Source organism: Lepidochelys olivacea, assembly GCF_965140295.1.
Source record: "Lepidochelys olivacea isolate rLepOli2 genome assembly, chromosome: 4".
NCBI classification, from domain to species: domain Eukaryota; kingdom Metazoa; phylum Chordata; order Testudines; family Cheloniidae; genus Lepidochelys; species Lepidochelys olivacea.
In genome coordinates, this window is record NC_140414.1 from 101,079,422 (window position 1) to 101,100,377 (window position 20,956).

Here is a 20,956-nt window from a genome sequence, read left to right on the forward strand (position 1 = left end):
TGACACCCCAACAGCCATCTCTTAAAAAAAGACATGATAGTGTTTTGGGGTATGTCAAGGTTCCTCCCCCACTCTGAACTCTAGGGTACAGATGTGGGGACTTGCATGAAAACCTCCTAAGCTTACTTTTACCAGCTTAGGTTAAAACTTCCCCAAGGTACAAATTAATTTTATCCTTTGTCCTTGGCATATCCACTGCCACCACCAAACCCTAACTGGGTTTACTGGGAAACATAGTTTGGACATGTCTTTCCCCCCAAAATCCTCCCAACCCTTGCACCCCACTTCCTGGGAAAGGTTTGGTAAAAATCCTCACCAATTTGCACAGGTGACCACAGACCCAAACCCTTGGATCTGAGAACAATGAAAAATCATTCAGTTTTCTTACAAGAAGACTTTTAATAGAAATAGAAGTAAATAGAGGTAAAGGAATCACCTCTGTAAAATCAGGATGGTAGATACCTTACAGGGTAATTAGATTCAAAACATAGAGAATCCTTCTAGGCAAAACCTTAAGTTACAAAAAAGACACACAGACAGAAATAGTCATTCTATTCAGCCCAATTCTTTTCTCAGCCATTTAAAGAAATCATAATCTAACACATACCTAGCTAGATTACTTACTAAAAGTTCTAAGACTCCACTCCTGGTCTATCCCCGGCAAAAGCAGCATACCGACAGACACAGACCCTTTGTTTCTCTCCCTCCTCCCAGCTTTTGAAAGTATCTTGTCTCCTCATTGGTCATTTTGGTCAGGTGCCAACGAGGTTACCTTTAGCTTCTTAACCCTTTACAGGTGAGAGGATTTTTCCTCTGGCCAGGAGGGATTTTAAAGGGGTTTACCCTTCCCTTTATATTTATGACAAAGTATCTGCACATTATAGACCAACCATCTGATATGCTCAGCAAATGGGGATTTTCCATATATACAGCCCAAATGAAGTCTCCAGATCCACAATAGCCATTGTGCAAACTGGTGCCACACATCAACTATCTTCTTCTCTTTGACTGTGCTGCGCAAGCAGATTCAACTTCTTTTGACAGCTCTGAATCCTCTTAGCTCATGCTGCCATCCTCAGAGGGAGAAACACACTTTCTGGAATCTCCCCAATAGAGGAAATATTTAAACTCCCCAGACAGAAGAAAGATCTACTGGCCCCTGCAGACTCTGTATGGTTGGCACAAAGCTCCATCCTGTTAATGTGCATCTAGTAGCAAGTATGTTGCAGAAGTCAGGAGTGCACAACAAATTGCATGCACAGGTATGAAACTACACTTGTCAGTTGTGCTGGTAATGGTGTCTAAAATTCTAACCTAAGGTAACAGACTGTTTGTTGATATCCCCAGTCTGGTTTAATGTGTAGAAGTATTTTGCTATCATTTTTGAGATCAGAACTGCAAAATTATACTCATGCTGTGGAGCAGGGGTCTCCAAACCACGGCCCGTGGGCTTCAATTTGTCCGACCCCCACCCAACCAACACTGCATCAGGCAGCGGGACCCCTGGGATTCCCACCATGGCCTCCTGCCAGCCGGGGTCTCAGTCTGCTGCCAGCCTGGGTTTCTTCACCCAGGCCAGCAGCGGGCACTGGGTGGGGCCAGCAGCGGGACCCCTGCTGGCAAGGGGCCAGCAGTGGAAACCCCAGAGCGGCGGTGGAACTTCAGGATGTCACTGCATTCCTGCCAGGGTCGCAGAGCTGATGAACACTGAGTAGGTAGGTTAGTAGTGGCAGAAGGAACTGGATGTGTGATGAGTCGTTGGTGTTTCCCTCGGTTTTTGTCTTAGCGCATGTCAGACTAGTGACAAACGTATATTCGTTGTGTTTAAGTCCATTGCTATTGGGGCAATTATGTCGGGAAAAGGACAGAAGAATACGGTTGATTCTGAATGTAGCGTGTTTAAAGAACAATGGAGTATGGACTATTTCGTTATCGAATCAGGTAGTAAAGTATTGTGTTTAATATGTAATGAAACTATCGCAGTGCTAAAAGAATACAACATTCATAGACATTATGAAACCAAGCACTTGTCAAACTACTCTCAATTTAGGGGAAAGCTACGTTCAGATAAATTAGAATCCATGACACGTGCTTTATTGTCACTAGTTTATATTTAAGAAGAAAACCGAGAATGAAGCTGCAACAAGAGCCAGGTTCCAAGTGGCACACCTATTAGGAAAACGAGGACAATCATTTACTAATGGCGAGCTAGTTAAAATATGTATGATTCAAGCATCCAAATATGAATATGCCCAGAAAACGTAGATTTATTTAAGACAATTAGTCTTTCGGCGAACACAGGTGTTCGCAGAATCGAGGACATTGTCAGTAATATAATCTTCCAGCTGAATGAAAAGACTAAGAAGTTTGAGTGGTTTTCCCTAGCACTTGACGAGTCAACCAATGTTTCTGATACTTCGCAGTTGCTGTTGTTTATTTGCGGGCTCAGCAGTAGTTTTGAAGTTACGGAAGAACTAGCTTCTGTGCATAGTATGCCTGGAACAACCACAGGTGAAGAGATTTTCAAAGAAGTTGAAAAGTCACTCTCTCAATACAACCTGCAATGAAAACAACTGAAGTGCGTTACAACCGATGGAGGTAGAAACATGTGCGGTTCAAAAAAAGGTTTGGTTGGACAAATCTACAAAGCTTGTGAAAGTGCGGGCTGTGCCAAGCCTATGATTCTTCATTGCATTCTTCATCAGCAAGCATTGTGCAGGAAACATTTGGATTTGTCATGCGTTATGGAACCCATAGTTTCAACCGTGAATTTCATTCGCTCACACGGACTTAACCATTGTCAGTTCCAAGCATTTCTGGTGGAAATAGAATCAGAATATCATGATTTGCCCTACCACACTTCAGTTCGATGGCTTAGCTGTGGAAAGGTTTTCTTGCGATTTTTCTAATTTAGAACTGAAATTGAAATGTTCTTAAATAAAAAAACGGACTTCTACCTTTACTCACAAACAGTGAATGGCTTTGGAAATTAGCTTTTTTCATAGACTTGACCAAGCACATGAATGACTTCAATCTTAGACTACAAGGGGAAAACGGGCCTATCTATGACATGTACACCCAGGTGACAGCATTCAGGCAAAAACTAGTTCTTTTCGAGTCCCAACTGATGAGGGACTGCTTTGCTCATTTTACATGTTGTGAAAAGTTCAACCAGGAAACTCAATCACGATTCCCAGCTAAGTTTGCACAAGAAATCATTTCTGATCTGAAACTACAGTTCCAGGAGCTTTTCTCTGACCTTGATGTGAATGCAGGAGAAATACAGATCTTCCAAAACCCATTTAATTGCGATCTCAAAAAACTGCCACCTGAACTTCAAATGGAAGTGATTGACCTACAATCCAATGACTTGTTGAAGGACAAATATAAGGAAGGAAATCTGGTAGAGTTCTATAAATACCTGCCAAGTGATCAATATGCTCATGTAAAAAACTTTGTCTGTGGATTAATGTCAGTGTTTGGCACTACTTATGTGCGTGAAAAAACATTTTCAATGATGAAATATGTGAAATCCAACTACAGCTCGAGCTTGTCTGATGAATATGTACAATCAATTTTGATGATAGGGTACACTAACTTTGAACCACAGCTAAATGCAATTTTGTCAGAAAAACATCAGTATCATACTTCTCACTAATCCTAAAGTATTTTTTTAAACGATCTTGCATATATTTAATTTTTTCAGTCGCTTCGGCCCAAAATCTAATATGGCCCTTGTCTCAAAGTTTGGAGACCCCTGTTGTAGAGTATTATGAATTACAGTTTATATTTTCAAAAAGATGTTTGACATGCATCTTCTAAATGAATGAAACAAGGTGGATGAGACAGTATCTTTTATTGGACCAACTTCTGGTTGTGAAAGAGACAAGCTTTTGAGCTAACAGACCTCTTCAGGTCTGGGAAAGGCATTCAGACCCTCTCCCCTAACGGCAAGGTGGAAAAGACCACAAGGCACTAACGTGTTGTAAAAGATCATTCAAGGTGAAGTGGATAGTTAACAAGTCTGCAGTCAAAACGCAAAGGAGGATTAGTGCGTGTCAGATTGTTAATGAGTAATGAGCCATAAACCCAATCTCTTAAATTCATGATTTTTAGTGTTTAACAGTGAATTTATGCCCTCAATATCATCTTTTGAAGCGCTGTGCAGGTTTCATTTGATGATGAGGGCAGCATGAGGAGATACAGTGATCATTCTGTGAAAACTCTTCACCCAAGGAGGATATGTTGCTTTTGTCTTTTATCAGTGATTGAAGAGTTCTACGTATCTTGAAAGCCTGTCTAACTTACCAACATAAATTAGTCCAATACAAGATATTACCTTACCCCCCTTGTCTAATAACCTGGGGCCAACAGGCCGACCCCAACACCGCCAATAGCTAAACCTGTGTCTGTTTCCCTGCACCCCTAGCTTATGCCTGCAACGCCCCAGCCATGTCCCCTTCCCCAAGCCGCGCGCGCCTCTGGCAGGGGCTTATTTGGGAGGATTTTTCCTACGGCCTAGGCCTTGCCCCAGAACACGGCCGTTGTCCGTCCCGATCTCACATACAAGGACCCGGCCTCCTCCCCTCCGTGAGCCGCGCCCCGCGGCAGGGAGCATTCGGTACTGGGTCGCCGCTACCGCCCAGCCTCCGTCCCCACAGCCCCTGCGCTGCGCCTACAAGAACCCAGCCGACATCTGCCCCGCCCACCCGCACACGCCCTACAACCACCACGCGCCCGCGCTCTACTCAGCCCGAGGGCTTGCCTGAGCGCGGGCCACCGCAGATATAGTCACTCCAGCGCATGCGCGTTGCTCGTCTCGCGCTCGCTCTTTCGTCACTTCCTGTCCTTCACATCTGTTTCCGGGTCACTCCCGCTTCAGCTTGAACTGAGGTCGGATCGGTTTCGTTCTCAGCTCGGTTAGTTCTGTCCCCGGGAGCAGCGCGGTCCTGGCTCTGCTCGCCGGCCGGGGGCCCTGTCTGGTCACCCTGGTGGCGGGGTTCCTGCTCCCCGTGAGTGCTGCCCCCGTGGCTGGGCCGTGGGCCGGCCGGCGCTGGGAGGGGTGATGGGGTCAGGAGGTGGCTGGGGCTGTGGGGGGAGACGAGAAGGAGGAGGGGTCAGTCTGAAATCGAGCGGTGCTGGGGCGGGTAACGCAAGGGGTATTGGGAGGTGTACCAGGGGCATGGGGGGGCGGTTGTGGTGGGTCAGGGCGGTAATTTTGCTCGGAGGGGGGCTGTGGTGGGTCACGGGGGTACGGAGGTTTTGGTCTGGGACCGAGGGAAGTGTGGATGTAGCTGGGTAATGGGGGCTATTGGGCGGGACTGTAGTTGGGGTGTGGGTTGTGGTGTCATTGGGGTACAGGCCTAGGTACCCAGCTTAGGTTGCTGAATGAGGCAATGTTCTTTTCTTTAAGACTAAAGATTCCAGGGTGGGTAAAAACTGATATTTTGGGGGGGAAGGGGGAATAGACTTTTAACATTTAAATCATTTTTTATTGTTTAAATAACAATATGTTTTTCTTGTTAAAAATCTGATTAAAACAAAATCTGAATTTAATGTAAAATATGTTAAGGCCTAAACTTCTTATGACCTCTTAAAACACTTAAATAAAAAAAAAAAAAACTATGCTGAATCCATGAGTTTCTATCAAACACTTATTGTTAAAGGCTTCCTGTCTGTATAAAGGAAGAGTGAGGGGGGAACCATTTCTTTTGAGGTCAAGCTTCATAAATATGGCACAGTAGGTCATGTGTTGCATTAAGGGCTTGATCCTGTAGGGGACTCAGGAACTGTGCTACTGGGTTCAAGAGACTGGCAAAGGCATCACAGGCATTGGAACCTGGTCTGTGACTCTAGAGACCATCATGTATCTCATGATGACCATTCATTGAGCTCGCCTTAGTGGTTTCATACTCCTATTTATAGCTTCTCACTACCTGAGCTCTGACTGAATTCTCAAATTATGAATATTTATAATTCCACCCATCATCAAAACTTTCCTGCTCATAGAAGAACACTTATTTTCCCGGTAACTGCTAGCCCTTGCTTTTGGATGGTTCTGGGCATTCAAGTAAATGGCCCTCCTCTGTCTCCTTGCATACATACACAGCGATACAAACAGAAATTCACTAATTTCTCAACTACATCTCTCTCTCTACATAAACAAAATACTACAGTGCAAAAGCAGAATTTGTGGAAGTGCTAAATCAGCTTTTGACAGCAGTAACCTCTTCTGCAGGTACAGAATGAATTAATTAGTCCAAATAAAGTATTTTAAGTTGAAAAATCAATTGGGAGTTTGAAAAAGCAGGGAGTCATGTCTTTCTCTTCCAGTCTATGAATAAAAACAAGGAGGGAGGGGATGAGATCTACTAGTTTTAAAAGTTTGATGGACAGCCTAAGCAACTTAGGATACTGTTTCATTTTCAAGAGACTTAGGTGTCTAGGAACTTAAGCTTAAGTAACTTTCAATTAGGCCAGTGGTTTTCAAACCCCTTGGGGTTTGCAGACTGTGTCTAAGATTTCCAAAGAGTTCAGCATCTCCATTCAAAATTTTTTAGGGGTTTATAAATGAAAAAAGGTTGAAAATCACTGACATTTAAACATATTTGAAAAATTTCCTAGGCTGACATGAAATCTGTTTAATATACAGTCTACAGCCGAGACTGGCCTTGTGGGCGGGTGACTGTCCAGGTGTCATGGTCAACAGGCAAGGAGTGGGGTGGGCCTGTGGTGCGAGACTAGAATGGAGCTTGGGGAGGCAGCGGGTCCTGAGGATGATGGGGTGGGGAAAGAACCCGGGGAAGCAGCAGGGGTGATGGGTACATTCTGTACTATCTCTACATCTCACAGCCTGACTGTTAAGTGAATGCTGGTGTCAGAGGCACCAAAATACAAGTTTGCACAAGTCCCATTTTCCCTAAAGCCAGTCCTGTCTATAGTTAATCCCTCTGTTCCTTTAATAAATTATTTAGTTGTAAATGTGAAACATGTTTTGATAAGAGAAGTTTATGTATCCAAAATATAAGGTAGTTTTGTTTAATAAAAATAAATTTTATATGATGTGGGTTTAATTAATTCTAATTATCATCTAATGCAGCTTTATTTATCTAATTCTAATTATCATCTAATGCAGCTTCTAATTATCACCTAATGCAGCTTGACACACGTCATGAGCATAAAGTTAATTATCTAGTAAAAAAAACAATACATCATTCACCACTTTCTAACACTAAAAATGTACAGAATCTGCAAATATTAAGCTATATAACTGCTTAAATGTATATAGTTATAGTATATCCTCTGAGGTAACAAAAAGATTTATGAAATTAGTATAAAGGTTTTATTTAGTTTTAAATCAACATATTTTGATGCTTATATCAACCAGTGCGAATGCACCTTTCATTAGAAAGTAACTGATATACAAACGGAAAAGGATTTTTTTTGCTTTTAAATGGAGGCTTTCCGCTTTATTTAAATTGCTGATTTAAATCAATCCACCCTGAAAGATTCCATATTGCCAGGTGTGTCTGCATATTACTCTGGTTTGCCAACCATGGTTCCTGCTCCACAAAGTTCTTAAACCTTCTTGAGTTTTATATTGAAGGAGGGGTTAACTTTCTGCATATGTGTTTCTTCAGCCATCTCTGGGTTTGGTGCAAACAGGACTGACTAATGGACTAAGTGAATTTAATAAGAAGTTTTGGTACCTCACTGTCACAAGCTATGTATGTTTTTGTGAGTACGAATGAATTGCTGGAGGGAATTGATGGTGTGAGCATAAATGTTTCTTCATAAACATTTCTTCCTACTAATCTATCTGTGCTATTCATTGATAGTATAAAACTTAAAAAGAAATAGCATCGCTACCTACCTATGTTACTTGAACTATTTCATTTTCTGTTCCCCATTTCTAGTGTGATATAGTCTATAGAGATCAATAGTGGTAGTTCCTGGTTTAGGGATATGTGATTAGAAGGGGCCTCTTGGGTCTTTGAGTCCAGTCCCTTGCTCTCATAGGCAACCCTGTTATATAATCCCATTCATAAATGAATCAAGCTCCATTTTACAACTAGCTAAGTTGTTTGTGCCCCCCTCATTAAGGTGCTTTTCCAGAACCTCGCAGTTTATATGTATTTGTTCTTGTGCCAACATTTCTGTTAAATATCTCTTCTCCCTCCCTATTGTATTTATAGACTGTAATCATATCCCCTCTCAGCCTTTGTTTTTTGCTGAAAAGCCCAAACTCTTTTGGCTGTCTTCAGAAGATAGGTCCTCCAATCCCCTGATTTTCCTTAGTAGCCCTTCTCTGTACCTGTGTCAGTTTGAATTAATCTGTCTTGAATTTGGGTACCAGAATGGTTTGCTAAAGCTCTATAGAACTTCTAGGTAATGCATCTGTAGAAGCTTTTCCAAAGGTTTTCTTTTTTTTTCTTCCGTAGGAGAAATTAGTATACAAGGTCTTCGGTACATTCTGTACTACCTCTGACATCTCACAGCCTGACTGTTAAGTGAATGCAAGTAGTGTATAATTTCCTTTGGTGGTAATCAGAATTCCCCCGAGCACATGGCGCAGTGGCCTGACACAGTTAAGGCACATCAGTGTCGTAGCCAACTGTACAAGTGATATGGCTAGCATCATGTCTGACCATCTTTGACTGCCCTAACCTGGGGTCAGGTACCCATTTTACAGTAGAGTGAACTGGAGGTGGCCTTTCAATGTGAGAGTGAGCAAGACTCGAACCCACAACTTTCAGCACCATAGCCACTCAGCCACTATGCCTGGAGGGCATTTGTCCTTAACTGATATAAGGAACTGTTGCTTACTCAGGAGTGTTATAGGTGCAATTAAATCATGTTGTCTTCTTCTAAGCTTTAGCACAGGTGGGCAAACTTTTTGGCCTGAGGGCCACATTGGGGTTCCGAAACTGTATGAAGGGCTGGGTAGGGAAGGCTGTGCCTCCCCAAACAGCCTGGCCCCTTCCCCCTATCCTCCTCCTCTCACTTCCCGCCCCCTGACTGCCCTCCTCAGAACCCCCGACCCATCCAACCCCGCCTGCTCCTTGTTCCCGACTGCCCCCTCCCAGGACCCCCCCGCCCTTAACCACCCTCCATTGAGACCTCACCCCTATCCAACCCCCCCCCCCCGCTCCCTGTCCTCTGACTGCCCTGACCCCTATCCAAACCCCCACCCCCTGACAGGTCCCCCGGGACTCCCATGCCTATCCAACCACCCCCTGTCCCCTGACTGCCCCGACCCCACTCCACACCCCCATCCCCTGACAGGCCCCCCCGGGACTCCCACGGCTATCCGACTACCCCCCGTCCCCTTACTGCCCCCCAGGATTCCCTGCCCCTTATCCAACCTCCCCACCCCCTTACCATGCTGCTCAGAGAACCAGGGCTGGCAGTCACACGGCCCAGCCATGCCGCCGAGCTGCGCAGCAGGAGCTCGCAGCCCCGCTGCTCAGAGGACTGGCGGCATGGCGAGCTGAGGCTGTCGGGGGCTGGCCTCCGCAGCTGGGAGCTCCCAGTCCCACGGGCCGTAGTTATCCCACCTCTACTTTAGCAGGTCATGTGCTATTGGACCTTAATGATATAATTATGATTAAACCTGCCAGTCTTTTGTTTCCACTTCCTGTCATTGATGGGGAACTAGAAACAGAGAGGTAGCGCATGTCACTTCTTAGTTAACTTCAGGCACTCAAATTCAACCAGTTATGGAATAACAAGAAGTTCTAAAAAAAAAAAAATCCTTTGTAAAGATTACTTAACAAAGGTAAGGTAGCTCACCTTGTACTGACAACGCTATGCAACTCTTGATTTTTTTTGCTTTCTCAGATAATCATAAAACAAGCAACTGACCAGGCCCCCATTTTCCAGTGAGGGACAGATTAAGTCTCTAATCCTGCAAGCATTTATTTGTGTGAGTTGTCCCCTTGAACTCATTTGAGTTCAGTGGAAGTATTCATTCATAAAACTGTGTGTAAGTGTTTGCAAGATCAAAGTGTAAGTCTTTAAAACTTTGGGATCTAGAGTGTTTCAAAAGGTCTATCCCCTCATTCTCTTACTCTTTCACAGTTTTGCCCTGTGGAGTAGGTTTTTTTAATTAATGGACCAATGGTTATGTTTACTGATCAAGTTTTGTTTCCTGATCTTCTGTAGCCTTTTCAGTGACGCAAATGTTGCAATTTGTTGTCCAACTGGAACCTGAGGGAAGACAGATGACTTGAAATCCCCTCTAAAGTTATTGACTGAGTGCATAAAAAACATGCTTTTTGTCCACCCTGAATTATATTCTAGAAATTTGAAGCTTGATTTTTAGATCTGCGCAGTCTTTTAAAATAACATCTAAGGGTAAACTAAACCTACCTAAATTTTTGTTCTATTTTTCATGTTATGAGACTTTAAAAAGAATTGTTTTCAACGTTTTTCACAGGTTTAACCTCATTTTTTCCTGTAAGCGGTTCACCATCAGAATGAGACTGGTAATTCTTGATGACTATGATTTGGCAAGTGAATGGGCAGCAAAGTACATTTGTAATCGTATTATCCAATTCAAACCAAGCCAGGGAAGGTATTTTACTCTTGGTTTACCAACAGGTAATACTTTTTTTTGTTGTAAACTCATGTAATTCAGTAGCTACAGAAATGTTTGGTGCCTGGTTAACCAGAGCAATAGGTGTCTTAGAAATTAGATAGGTACATAATTATATAAAAGTTCAAACATGCCTAATTCAAACTTTAAATGTTATGTTCTTGTAAATATTTCAGTGGGTCATAGTTCAGAAAAGTGGAAAAAACTCACTGAGTTTTTCCCCCTGGGGAGAAGGATAAGGTTTATCACAACTTTAAATATGGAATTGACACTGCGTTTACAAACTAACGTGGTAGCGGAATTGACTTATAAAGAGTTTATCCTTTATAGCTTTGCAAATTCATCTAAAAATGTCTTACTGGCATACAAAACATTAGAATAATCTTATTTTATGCAGGGAGCACACCTTTGGGATGCTACAAAAAACTGATAGAATATCACAAGAATGGAGATCTTTCTTTTAAATATGTAAAGACTTTCAATATGGATGAATATGTAGGTAAGTTTTATATCTCTCATGTTAAGAAATACTACCTATTCAAATAATTTTTTTCTGCATTAAAACTATAAATCAGATTCTTGTGTTTTGAATAAAGCATAGGACTGAGAGTTGTGAGATTCATGCCTCTGCTGCAAGTTTTGTGTAATTCTACACAAGTTTCTTTAACCTCCCTGCTGCTCAATGTCTTCATCTTCAAAATCAGAATAATACTTACCCAACTGAAGTGGACGTTGAGGCTAATTCAATGTTTGTGAAGTGTTTGAAACTTCCTTATTAAAGGTACTTAGGAACAGATTATTGGGCCAAAATTTCCTGTGTCTTATATTTTGTATAGTCATGCATGTCTGTGCAAAGTGAGTGTATACATACATAAGAAGAAAAGGAGTACTTGTGGCACCTTAGAGACTAACCAATTTATTAGAGCATAAGCTTTCGTGAGCTACAGCTCACTTCCTCAGTGAGCTGTAGCTCACGAAAGCTTATGCTCTAATAAATTGGTTAGTCTCTAAGGTGCCACAAGTACTCCTTTTCTTTTTGCGAATACAGACTAACACGGCTGTTACTCTGAAACCTGTACATACATAAGGTGCCTGGAAATGGAGAATCATAGCCAGTCTATAAAATGCTTCAGTTTATTTGATCTGGTGAGACAGAATTTAAGAAATTCACTGCATATTTCTTGCCCAGCATATGTTTTAATGTAAATCTGGAAGTTTAATTTGAGTAAAATCCATTTACATTTCGTTTTAAATGTTTCCAGGGCTTCCAAGAAATCATCCAGAGAGTTACCATTCTTATATGTGGAATAAATTCTTTAAGCATATTGACATAGATCCTAATAATGCTCACATCCTTGATGGGAATGCTCCAGACCTACAGGCAGAGTGTGATGCATTTGAAAAAAAAATTGAAGAAGCTGGGGGAATTGATCTGTTCGTTGGAGGTATGAGAAAACACTTTAGCAGTGATCGCTAGTCATAGTTTTAATACATGTATTGAATCCCTTTATGTCATCACTTCCAAAACGTATCTACAAATGTATTTCATTTTGACGCAGACAGTTTAAGAAAGGGAGGCTTCTACTACTAACATGGAGAATCAGTTTGAACCAGAAATTATAGAAGTGTTAGTGTCCAAATTTTAATAACTAATTTAATAGCATACTAGCTTTGACTCTTGCCTTATTTTTTTATTAATAAGTAAGGAAACTCTACCATGAATCTTTTCTTACAATATTTGTAGCCTTATCAGGAACCCTGAATCACTGACTTTTTTTTTTTTTGGTCTTGTTAAGGCATTGGTCCAGATGGCCACATTGCTTTCAATGAACCAGGATCAAGTTTGGCTTCAAGAACAAGGTTAAAGACTTTAGCAATGGACACCATTTTGGCAAATGCTAAATACTTTGATGGAGACTTATCTAAAGTGCCAACTATGGCACTAACTGTTGGTGTTGGTACAGTGATGGATGCTAGAGAAGTAAGAACTCATTGTTAGTTTAATTTGCATGTGTCTGTATTCAGAATGCTATGACAAAGCTGCATCAGTAAAATTACATGCAATGTTACTTTTTGTCATTTGAAATCATATTAGAGCTAATGCGAAGGATCTTGAAATGAATAAATCACCAGTTAACAGTATATTACTGAATATGCAACTAGATTTCAATAAGTTTTTATTTATTAATTAGAGGTTTACTTAAACTGGGCATCTGGTAGTAAGCAATTATTACAAGTTTTTGTGGCTTCTTTAGAATGCTATGAATGGATACATTTCTTAATGGTGACATGTTCATTCCTTATAACGTAAACATGGCAACATATCAGTCTAAGCATTTAGATGCTCCATTGAGAAGGCCCATAGGGAGTAAAGGATCCTTTTTAACAGTGCCTGGTTTTTCAGACTTTTTAAATGTTAACACCAATAATATTCTGCTCTTCCAAACCATTTCTGAACCAGTTCCCCAGCATTGATTTGCATACATGGGGAAAGTGTTTTCTGTGTTATCTCAGGGTGAATTTAAACCAATATAATTGTACTGGCATCACCCCGTGACATATTATAGTATTCTGGGATTTTTTTCAGTTTAGCTTATGTTGCTTTAATAGAGGCTTGGTCTCTACTAAAGAGTACCACACTTACAGCAGAATAAGTGGGTCAACATGACAGTTATACAGATTGAAGTTATACCAGTATAACTAGTCAAATTTACCTGTACAGACCACTGTGCTTTTGGAGACCTCTTTCAGATGAGATTTAAAAGAGAGATCCTGATCACTTATAATGACTATAGAACCTGTAGAATTCTTCATTTACAAAAAAAAAATCGAAGTGTCTTGGCCCTATTCTCATTCATATTGTCAACCTAAATTCACCCTGTAATTTTAATAGGGAATTATAGAATTAACCACTCTGAAACTCCTGCTTAGGTTTCCTGTGCAGCTGTTACTGTTTCTTCCCAGAGGTGGCTATTTCAGTGATGGCTAAGCTAATCCTGTGTATAGTTTCTGTATTTTTTTTAAAAGCCACATCTGGTTTTATTTTATATAAAAATACTGTAAGATTTTTATTATAAGGAAGACTTGTACAGCCATCTATGGAACTGTGAAATAAGTGTTGTCAGGTAATGTTCTGAATGTCTTCTTGGCCTGGCTTACTGAGACAATAAGTACATTGCTGGTAGAGTTACTAGAACTTGATATCTTAGCTTTTACTGGTCACCTTTAGTAACTGTATAGTTAGGGGCTGTTGCATGAAAGTCTAAACCAAAGGGGTTTTCTGGCATACTTTCTGACTTTCACTAAGCACTACAGTAGTAGTAGTAATAATAATGAATACTCTGGGTAATTGCGTTGAATGATATCTGTACGTGTAGATGTGTCATCTTGAGTGAGGCACTTCTGGCAGTTCTTGACCGTTAGGTATCACCTTTTTTTGGCTGACATCTCATAATGTGGAGTCAAGTGGGAACATGTTAGTGCTTGGATATTAGATATGATGATGGGCACGTTAAAATATGCAGGTATATTTTTCTCTGAAAAGTGGTAGGTTTTCAGTAGAGTATAAGTTAAAGAACTGTTCATCTTAAGATGTTTAAATATTGTAGGTTTCCATTATCTAACTAGTAATTAAAAACTGATTCGGGAATTTAAGGTAAATGGAAAACTCACTCTCTTTTGTGTGTGTGTGTGTTGTTTTTTGTGTTCATCTTCCAGGTTATGATTCTCATAACAGGTGCCCATAAAGCTTTTGCTTTGTACAAAGCAATTGAAGAAGGGGTCAATCATATGTGGACAGTTTCTGCTTTCCAGCAGCACCCCCGCACGATCTTCGTATGTGATGAAGATGCTACTTTAGAACTAAGAGTTAAAACTGTGAAATACTTCAAAGGTGAGCACTGAATTGAAACAGAATAGGTTCTTGTGTGACTAATAAGTTAAAAATGACTGGGGGTTAAATTCTAGTCTCCAAGTACAACATGTACAATTGAAAATAGTTGCCATATTCAAATATGAAATGCTGAACTCTGTATTTGAATATAATATACAGACGCTTCCCGGGTTACACAAGACCCAACTTACACAAATTCGCACTTACGGAAAAAGTTCCTTAAGCTAGAAATAGGAAGGGTGTTTTTTTGTTTTGTTTTGTTTTTGTGGGTTTTTTTGCTTAACGTTCAGGTATACATTTCTGACTTACGCAAAATTCGAGTTACGCAAGGCTTTCCAGAACGGAACAGTTGCGTAAGTCGGGGATCAGAGTAGCAGCCGTGTTAGTCCGTATCCGCAAAAAGAAAAGGAGGACTTGTGGCACCTTAGAGACTAACAAAGAGCGTCTGTAATACAGTGGCTAAGCAGCTTAGCTGCGTTCCTTTCATGCAAGAAGCAAAGTACAGAATCCTTCTTTAATATGTCCCTCGTGTAAACTTTCTTTGATGTAATCTATATGCTTTGCTACTTGCAATTTAATATATTAGCCATGTGCATCAACAGCAGCATCTTGGAGACCTGACTTTACAGGACATAGCTTTTTGCTGTAATTTGTTGATTTCAGAAACACTGCAAAGTGAAATTCAGGTTATAGAAAATTTTGATAAATAATGGAGATTAATCCCAAATCATTTCAAGCTGCTGCTTCTGTTATGGTTTGCTGTATATTTCCGTTTTTGACTTATTTGTTGTGCATTTGTTCAGTAAACCAGAATTTTGAAGTTGCTAAGGCCCAAATGTTTTATTCAAGCCTTCGAAATCATTTGTGAAGACATTTTGTCTACTATGTGTTTTCTATAACTAAATCTGCACTATGTAATCTAGTGAGATTCCTATGTTGGCTTTATATGTCAATAATTAGATCAAGTATATTTAGCATAAAGCGGTTTTCTGAGCACTAATTGCACTACCTTGTTTGTTTGATCCTTAATGCAATTTCAATGAGTGCCTTTTCTTAATTATACTTACATAAATTGCTGCTTATAACAAAGTTGTTTCACAGCAATCAGGTTTGTTTTATTGTTCTCTTACTAATTAGGCTATGGATGTTGAGGATAAGAAATTCGTGTAATCATTTTCCCAGTCTTAATGTTACGGTAGATAGAAATTGAAGTTTGTTTATTTTTTGAACCTCTTTCTCTCCAGGGCATGAACACTTACTATTTTGAGGTGTCCATGAGATCTGGGCTGCTGGCTTTTTAACTTTAATTGAAAGTATTTTTTTCTTCTAAACGCACAATTCAATGGACACTGTCAACTTAAGAAAGGCCACATTTTGGGATTTCCACAAGCCACTGGGCTTTCTTTTTACCACAGTATCATTGGTAGCTCACTTCTTGACTTAAATTATGAGTATCTCATTACTCTGTTATGTGTATATTTTGGCTATTCGTTGAAAAAGTAAATTTAGTGTTTATCAGTGTTGAACTTCTATTGAATGTAGTTTTTATCATTAGTCTTTGTAATCTAGAATTCTAGTCAAGATTGCCTGGATATACTGAATACTAAAACTGCTTCCTTTGACTCAGTGCACTAGTTCACATAGCTCTTGATTAATAATCTTGTCACTTACAAACTTAGTAACATATAAGTAGACTTACGACATTAATGGGAATACCGCTCTCACATATATATATATAGATACATACATCGTGTGTATGAATAGGTGTTCATACTTTTCTTAATTACTCTGATCAGTTACACTATAATATACTGCTTCTTTGTGTATGTAATTTTTAGAAATATTGTTAATCATTTTAAACTTACAACCTCAACTTATACATGGGGAGACAGACGGTTTTCTCACTTTAGGCCACAGAGGAAAGGCAATGTCAGCCAGGATTAGTAATTAGGAGTTTCTTAATCCTGGTCTTCTGATTAACTCTTTTCGGGGCCTCAATAGATAGGTTTCAAAAATGCCTATCCTATTTGTTTCACTTACCTACCACCCTCTCACCATCTCCAAAACTTTGAGTCATTTTTGTAAAATTTCAGATATGTGGTACTATACCTCAAACTATAGCACAGTAACATCTGCATTATGGTTTATAGAGATAAGTCAATAGTAACTGGAGCAGCTAGTTCTAATTGTAGCCCCTCGTCCTCTCTTCACTCATTCATAACTTTCCAAAAACCTCAAGTTTTTGGGTTGCAGTCTTCCATACTTGATGTCTAACAATGTTTTTTAGAAAGTACATGGGTGGGGGGAAGGTGAACTTTTCATCTGCTTTTGTTGTAGAATGCAAAAACTTAATGAATGCCCAAAACAAATAACCAGACTCTTAATCTGGTTACAGCAAAATCAGTTGAACTCTGAACACTGGCATATAAATAATCCTCATAGGAGCGGAGTGAATGCTTTAAGTTCTTAAACTTTTAAGAGCACTTTTAAAATGTGTACACACAGAAAACTTCTGAATCTGTAGGATACACACTTTAGGAAAGAAGGACTCTGGTTGCCTGCACAACTCAGGAAGTGTATAGTTTCCAACGGAGGTTAACAGGAAAGTGGACAGTCCAATTGCTCTCAGTTCACTTGGCCCTTATCCAAGCCATCCAGTAATTTAAGCCTCTTCTCCTCCTCCAGGTAATGTTTTAAATGCATAATCATTTGGATCAGCTGTTTCAAGTACCTTGGGCTTTTTGCCCCAGAATGGACTGGGGCTTGTAAAATCTAGGAATCGTGAAATCTGGAACCAGGAAGTGGGTCCCCAGCTGGTACCTCTTGGGAGGGTGATCCTGATGCTAAACTCTGCTGCCCTTGTGGAGAATGGATCTTCACTCTGCTCTCCTCTAATATGTAGAGCTTGTAAATATCAGACTCGTGCCTCTAAACGTGCTCTCCCTGAAATGCACATCTACTAATGGGAAAATTAAATATGCTTCATAAAAGCAGCAGTGCAGTACTTATCTAAAAATACTATTTGTTCCTTTGGGAAACACAAATTGGGGCATATGCTCCCTCTCCCCTTTTTTCAAAAAGAGAACCAGGCAATCAAATGCAAAAACTGTAGATGCAAATTTAAAGTATGGCTCCACTCTGAAGAACAACACACAGAGAACTTGTTGCCGGAGATACCGTGAAGGCTAAAACTTATAGCTGCATTCAAAGAAAGAACTAGATAAGTTCATGGTCCATAAATGACTATTAGCCAGGATGGAACACTATGTGGTGAGTGCCCCTAGCCTATGCCAGAAGCTGGGAGTGGATGACAGGATGGAACACTCAGTGATTGCCTGTTCTGTTCATTCCCTCTGAAGCACCTGGCATTGGTCACTGTGGGAAGACAGGATATAGGGCTAGATAAACCATTAGTCTGACTCAATGTGACAGCTCTCATGTTCTAAGAGTTGCTTAAGTGTCACTGTGGGTTTCTCTGTGTATCAACCATCTTTTGTATCAAACGCATTCAGTTAACATATTCCTACTTACTTTTTTTTTAACTGCTAGCCCTACAACTATAGCCTTGGCTCTGGGCTTGGCTTTTTCCACTTCTCACATCAGCACTAGTAATAAAGATTCTTCAGAATAAGTAATATATGCTTCGTTAAACCTGAGCAAGTCCACTGTCCTCAGATAATGTGTTTAGGAGAATGTGTATAATCATATTGCCTTCATTAGGTTTACACAGAAAGAACTGACTGAAGTTTAGTAAACAATTCTCTTGATCAGCCACAAAATGGAACTGGATCTTTAGCTCGATTTCCTAATTGTATCAGTGCCAAAGTGTTAACATGAGTGAAAATTAGTAAGAATTGCACTTTGACATTAAATGAATTGATGACCTTGAATGACATTAAATGAGCAGACTGTGCATAAGCAGGTTCTTCGATATGATTCCTTTTCAAAGTAATCCATGATAAAAGGTTGCATACTTGAACATTAAAGGAAATACATATTACTGTTTCTGTAGCAAGTTAATTGACCACTTCATATGTATGTAAATATGTTCTATTTGTATATTCTTGACCTTTCAGATAATTGGTCTTTGTTCTGAGAGTTTGATACCATAAGGTGTAGTCATAAACATCTTCAGGCTGTTATGAGCATATCAAAGTATCGTATAAATTCTGGTGGTGAAAAACTATAGATTAAGAGAATCATGCAACAATATTGTGCACTCTCTAACTTGGACATAAACCCACAGCTATTTTTGTTGGTCTTTATCAGTGTGTACTTGAAATTAAATTGAAACAAGTCTTAAATAATGGTCCTGCATGCATATCTGATGATTACAGAATTGTTACATTTCCCATTCATGTCCCTATTCAGTTCGTTCATATGTAAGCGTGGTATAATGTCCACAAATAATACAGGAACAACATGTTGCTCCTTCAGCCTAAGTGAATGAATAGCTAGGTGCCAGTATAGAGTTGATCTTAAATTTTTTTTTGAGTGCCCATTCTGCTTTTCTCTAGTTCAGTGCATATGTTAATGTATATACCTATGTGCAGTTAAAAACAGCAAACAAACAATGTAGATAGGAAATGTGTGCTGATAACTAATGTAAAACAGGCACTGTTGCTTTTTCCCCCCAAGGTTTAATGCATGTTCACAATAAACTTGTGGACCCACTGTACAGTATGAAAGAAGAAAACTGAAGAAGGAATTGAGGAACTCCATGTGGGTAAACACCATTTTTAGGTAGCAGACAAACTTACTGCTATGCAATATGCTGAAAACTGGCTAAAATGGGAAATCTTAAGTACTGTATTTTTTAAAAAATCCAGTATCTCTATTTACATTCCATCTCTATACATTGTTGTATTGTGCATTTGTTTTAATATTTTGTATATGTGACTTCATTAGCTGCTACAGTAAGTAAACAAGAATAGAGCAAATGTAAATGGCAGTTACATACTATGAGAAATAAACAGCAGTGTACTGTTTGACTGTGTGGGAGAAAATTATACTTTAGCTTAAGCAGAAGTCCACGGCTCCACCAGTACAAGATACTTCTCATTTTTTCGTGTCTCACTATAGGCAAAATGCTTTTGGGCATGTCAAATGTTATGGACTTGTAACAGATGCACAACTTTGCTTATGAAGTGCTCTGTTTATATCTAATACGCATTGAACTTTTGCACTTTGGTAGCCTTAAATTAATCTTATACCAATAGCTTCTGGGCGTTTAAGTCCTACTGTACAATACTCAGGCATATAAAAGTATGAAAACTGCCTAAAAATAGAGGACCCTTTCAAACAGTTACAATAACTTATTCAATTATGTGCATATTATACTTCTGCCATAGCACTTTTGTTACATGTTTCAAGTTTATTTAGGAATTTTATATTTTGGTAATTATGAACTCTATAGATAATGAATACAGTCAGTATGTTCCTTTTTGGAGATGAATGGCCTAGTTACATGATGTTGTGATCCAATAATTGTAAAGGGAGGTTAATTGCAGTAAGAATGCCTAAAAATCCAGATGGCTAGTATTGAAACAAGTCTGAATGTAAACAGAACCACTTTGCAGTACGTTAGTTTGCTATAAATGTTGAACTGTTACTAAGAGTGCCACTCTTTTCTACTGTTACTCTAAGTAAAGCTTAAATTCACAAAAACCTTACCATGTTTGTTTTGTTTTTGATGTGAGCTGTAGTCTGAGAATAAACATTTCAGGTTTCAAAAACAAAGGATTAGCGAAAGGATAGTGTACCTTTCTCTAGATATGGGCAAAGCTAACACATTGTGCCAGACCAGCTCCTTTATGCCAGCAGTAAATTCCCTTTTAAAATATCCACTGAAAGAGATGGGCTGGATCTGATGGTATGTTCGTCTTCATCTATTGTAATATTTAAATAGTCTTGGCTTTCAAAATAGTAATTTTCTACAGTGGGGAAAAAAAATGTTCCTTTAACTATAAATCCACATTTATGGCTAACAGGCACTGGCCGGTAAACTGCTGTTTTTCTGCCTCTCTCCTTTAAAACACATACTTAAGTAAAATTTGCTATTAAAGCATCAAACACAAATCAAGTATACCAGCCTCTTGTTAACTATTGCTATATAGAAACTAAATGCAAAAATAATCTTTCCTGCTCAAGTACTTCATACTTCAAATTCTCACTTTGCTGGAGTGGCTGAAGAATCCTACTTTAACACCTCCAGAAAGATTTAAGTGTGGTCCACCCTACACTGAACTGTGTGTGAGCATGCTGAGGATTTTACATGCTTCAGATTCTGTTTTTTTGCTATTGCAGCATTCATCTACTACAAGGGTTCTCAAAAGTGGGGGTCACAACCCCTTAGGGGGCTTGCAAGGTTATGTGAGGGGTCACAAGCTGTCAGCCTCCACCCCCAAATCCTGGTTCACCACCATCATTTATAACAGTGTTAAATATAAAGTTTTTAATTTACAAGG

At 39.7% G+C, this 20,956-nt stretch overlaps 1 protein-coding gene across 3 annotated transcripts; it reads left to right on the forward strand.

Annotated features, from left to right (window-relative positions):
- The first annotated feature begins 4,834 nt into the window (after nucleotides 1–4,834).
- GNPDA2 (glucosamine-6-phosphate deaminase 2) lies at nucleotides 4,835–20,161 on the forward strand. 3 transcript variants are annotated; one of them, XM_084627247.1, is made up of 7 exons: nucleotides 4,835–4,919; nucleotides 10,439–10,602; nucleotides 10,995–11,096; nucleotides 11,860–12,042; nucleotides 12,394–12,578; nucleotides 14,315–14,489; nucleotides 19,128–20,161. In XM_084627247.1, exons 2-7 carry the CDS (start codon nucleotides 10,479–10,481, stop codon nucleotides 19,187–19,189), a joined length of 831 nt encoding a protein of 276 aa, XP_084483373.1. In that variant the 5' UTR covers nucleotides 4,835–4,919; nucleotides 10,439–10,478; the 3' UTR covers nucleotides 19,190–20,161. The 3 variants fall into 3 exon arrangements, with proteins under 3 accessions (XP_084483373.1, XP_084483374.1, XP_084483372.1); XM_084627248.1 differs by lacking the exon at nucleotides 19,128–20,161 and adding an exon at nucleotides 15,734–15,930 and having other exon boundaries at nucleotides 4,859–5,012; XM_084627246.1 differs by having other exon boundaries at nucleotides 4,860–5,012.
- Nucleotides 20,162–20,956: the final 795 nt, after the last annotated feature.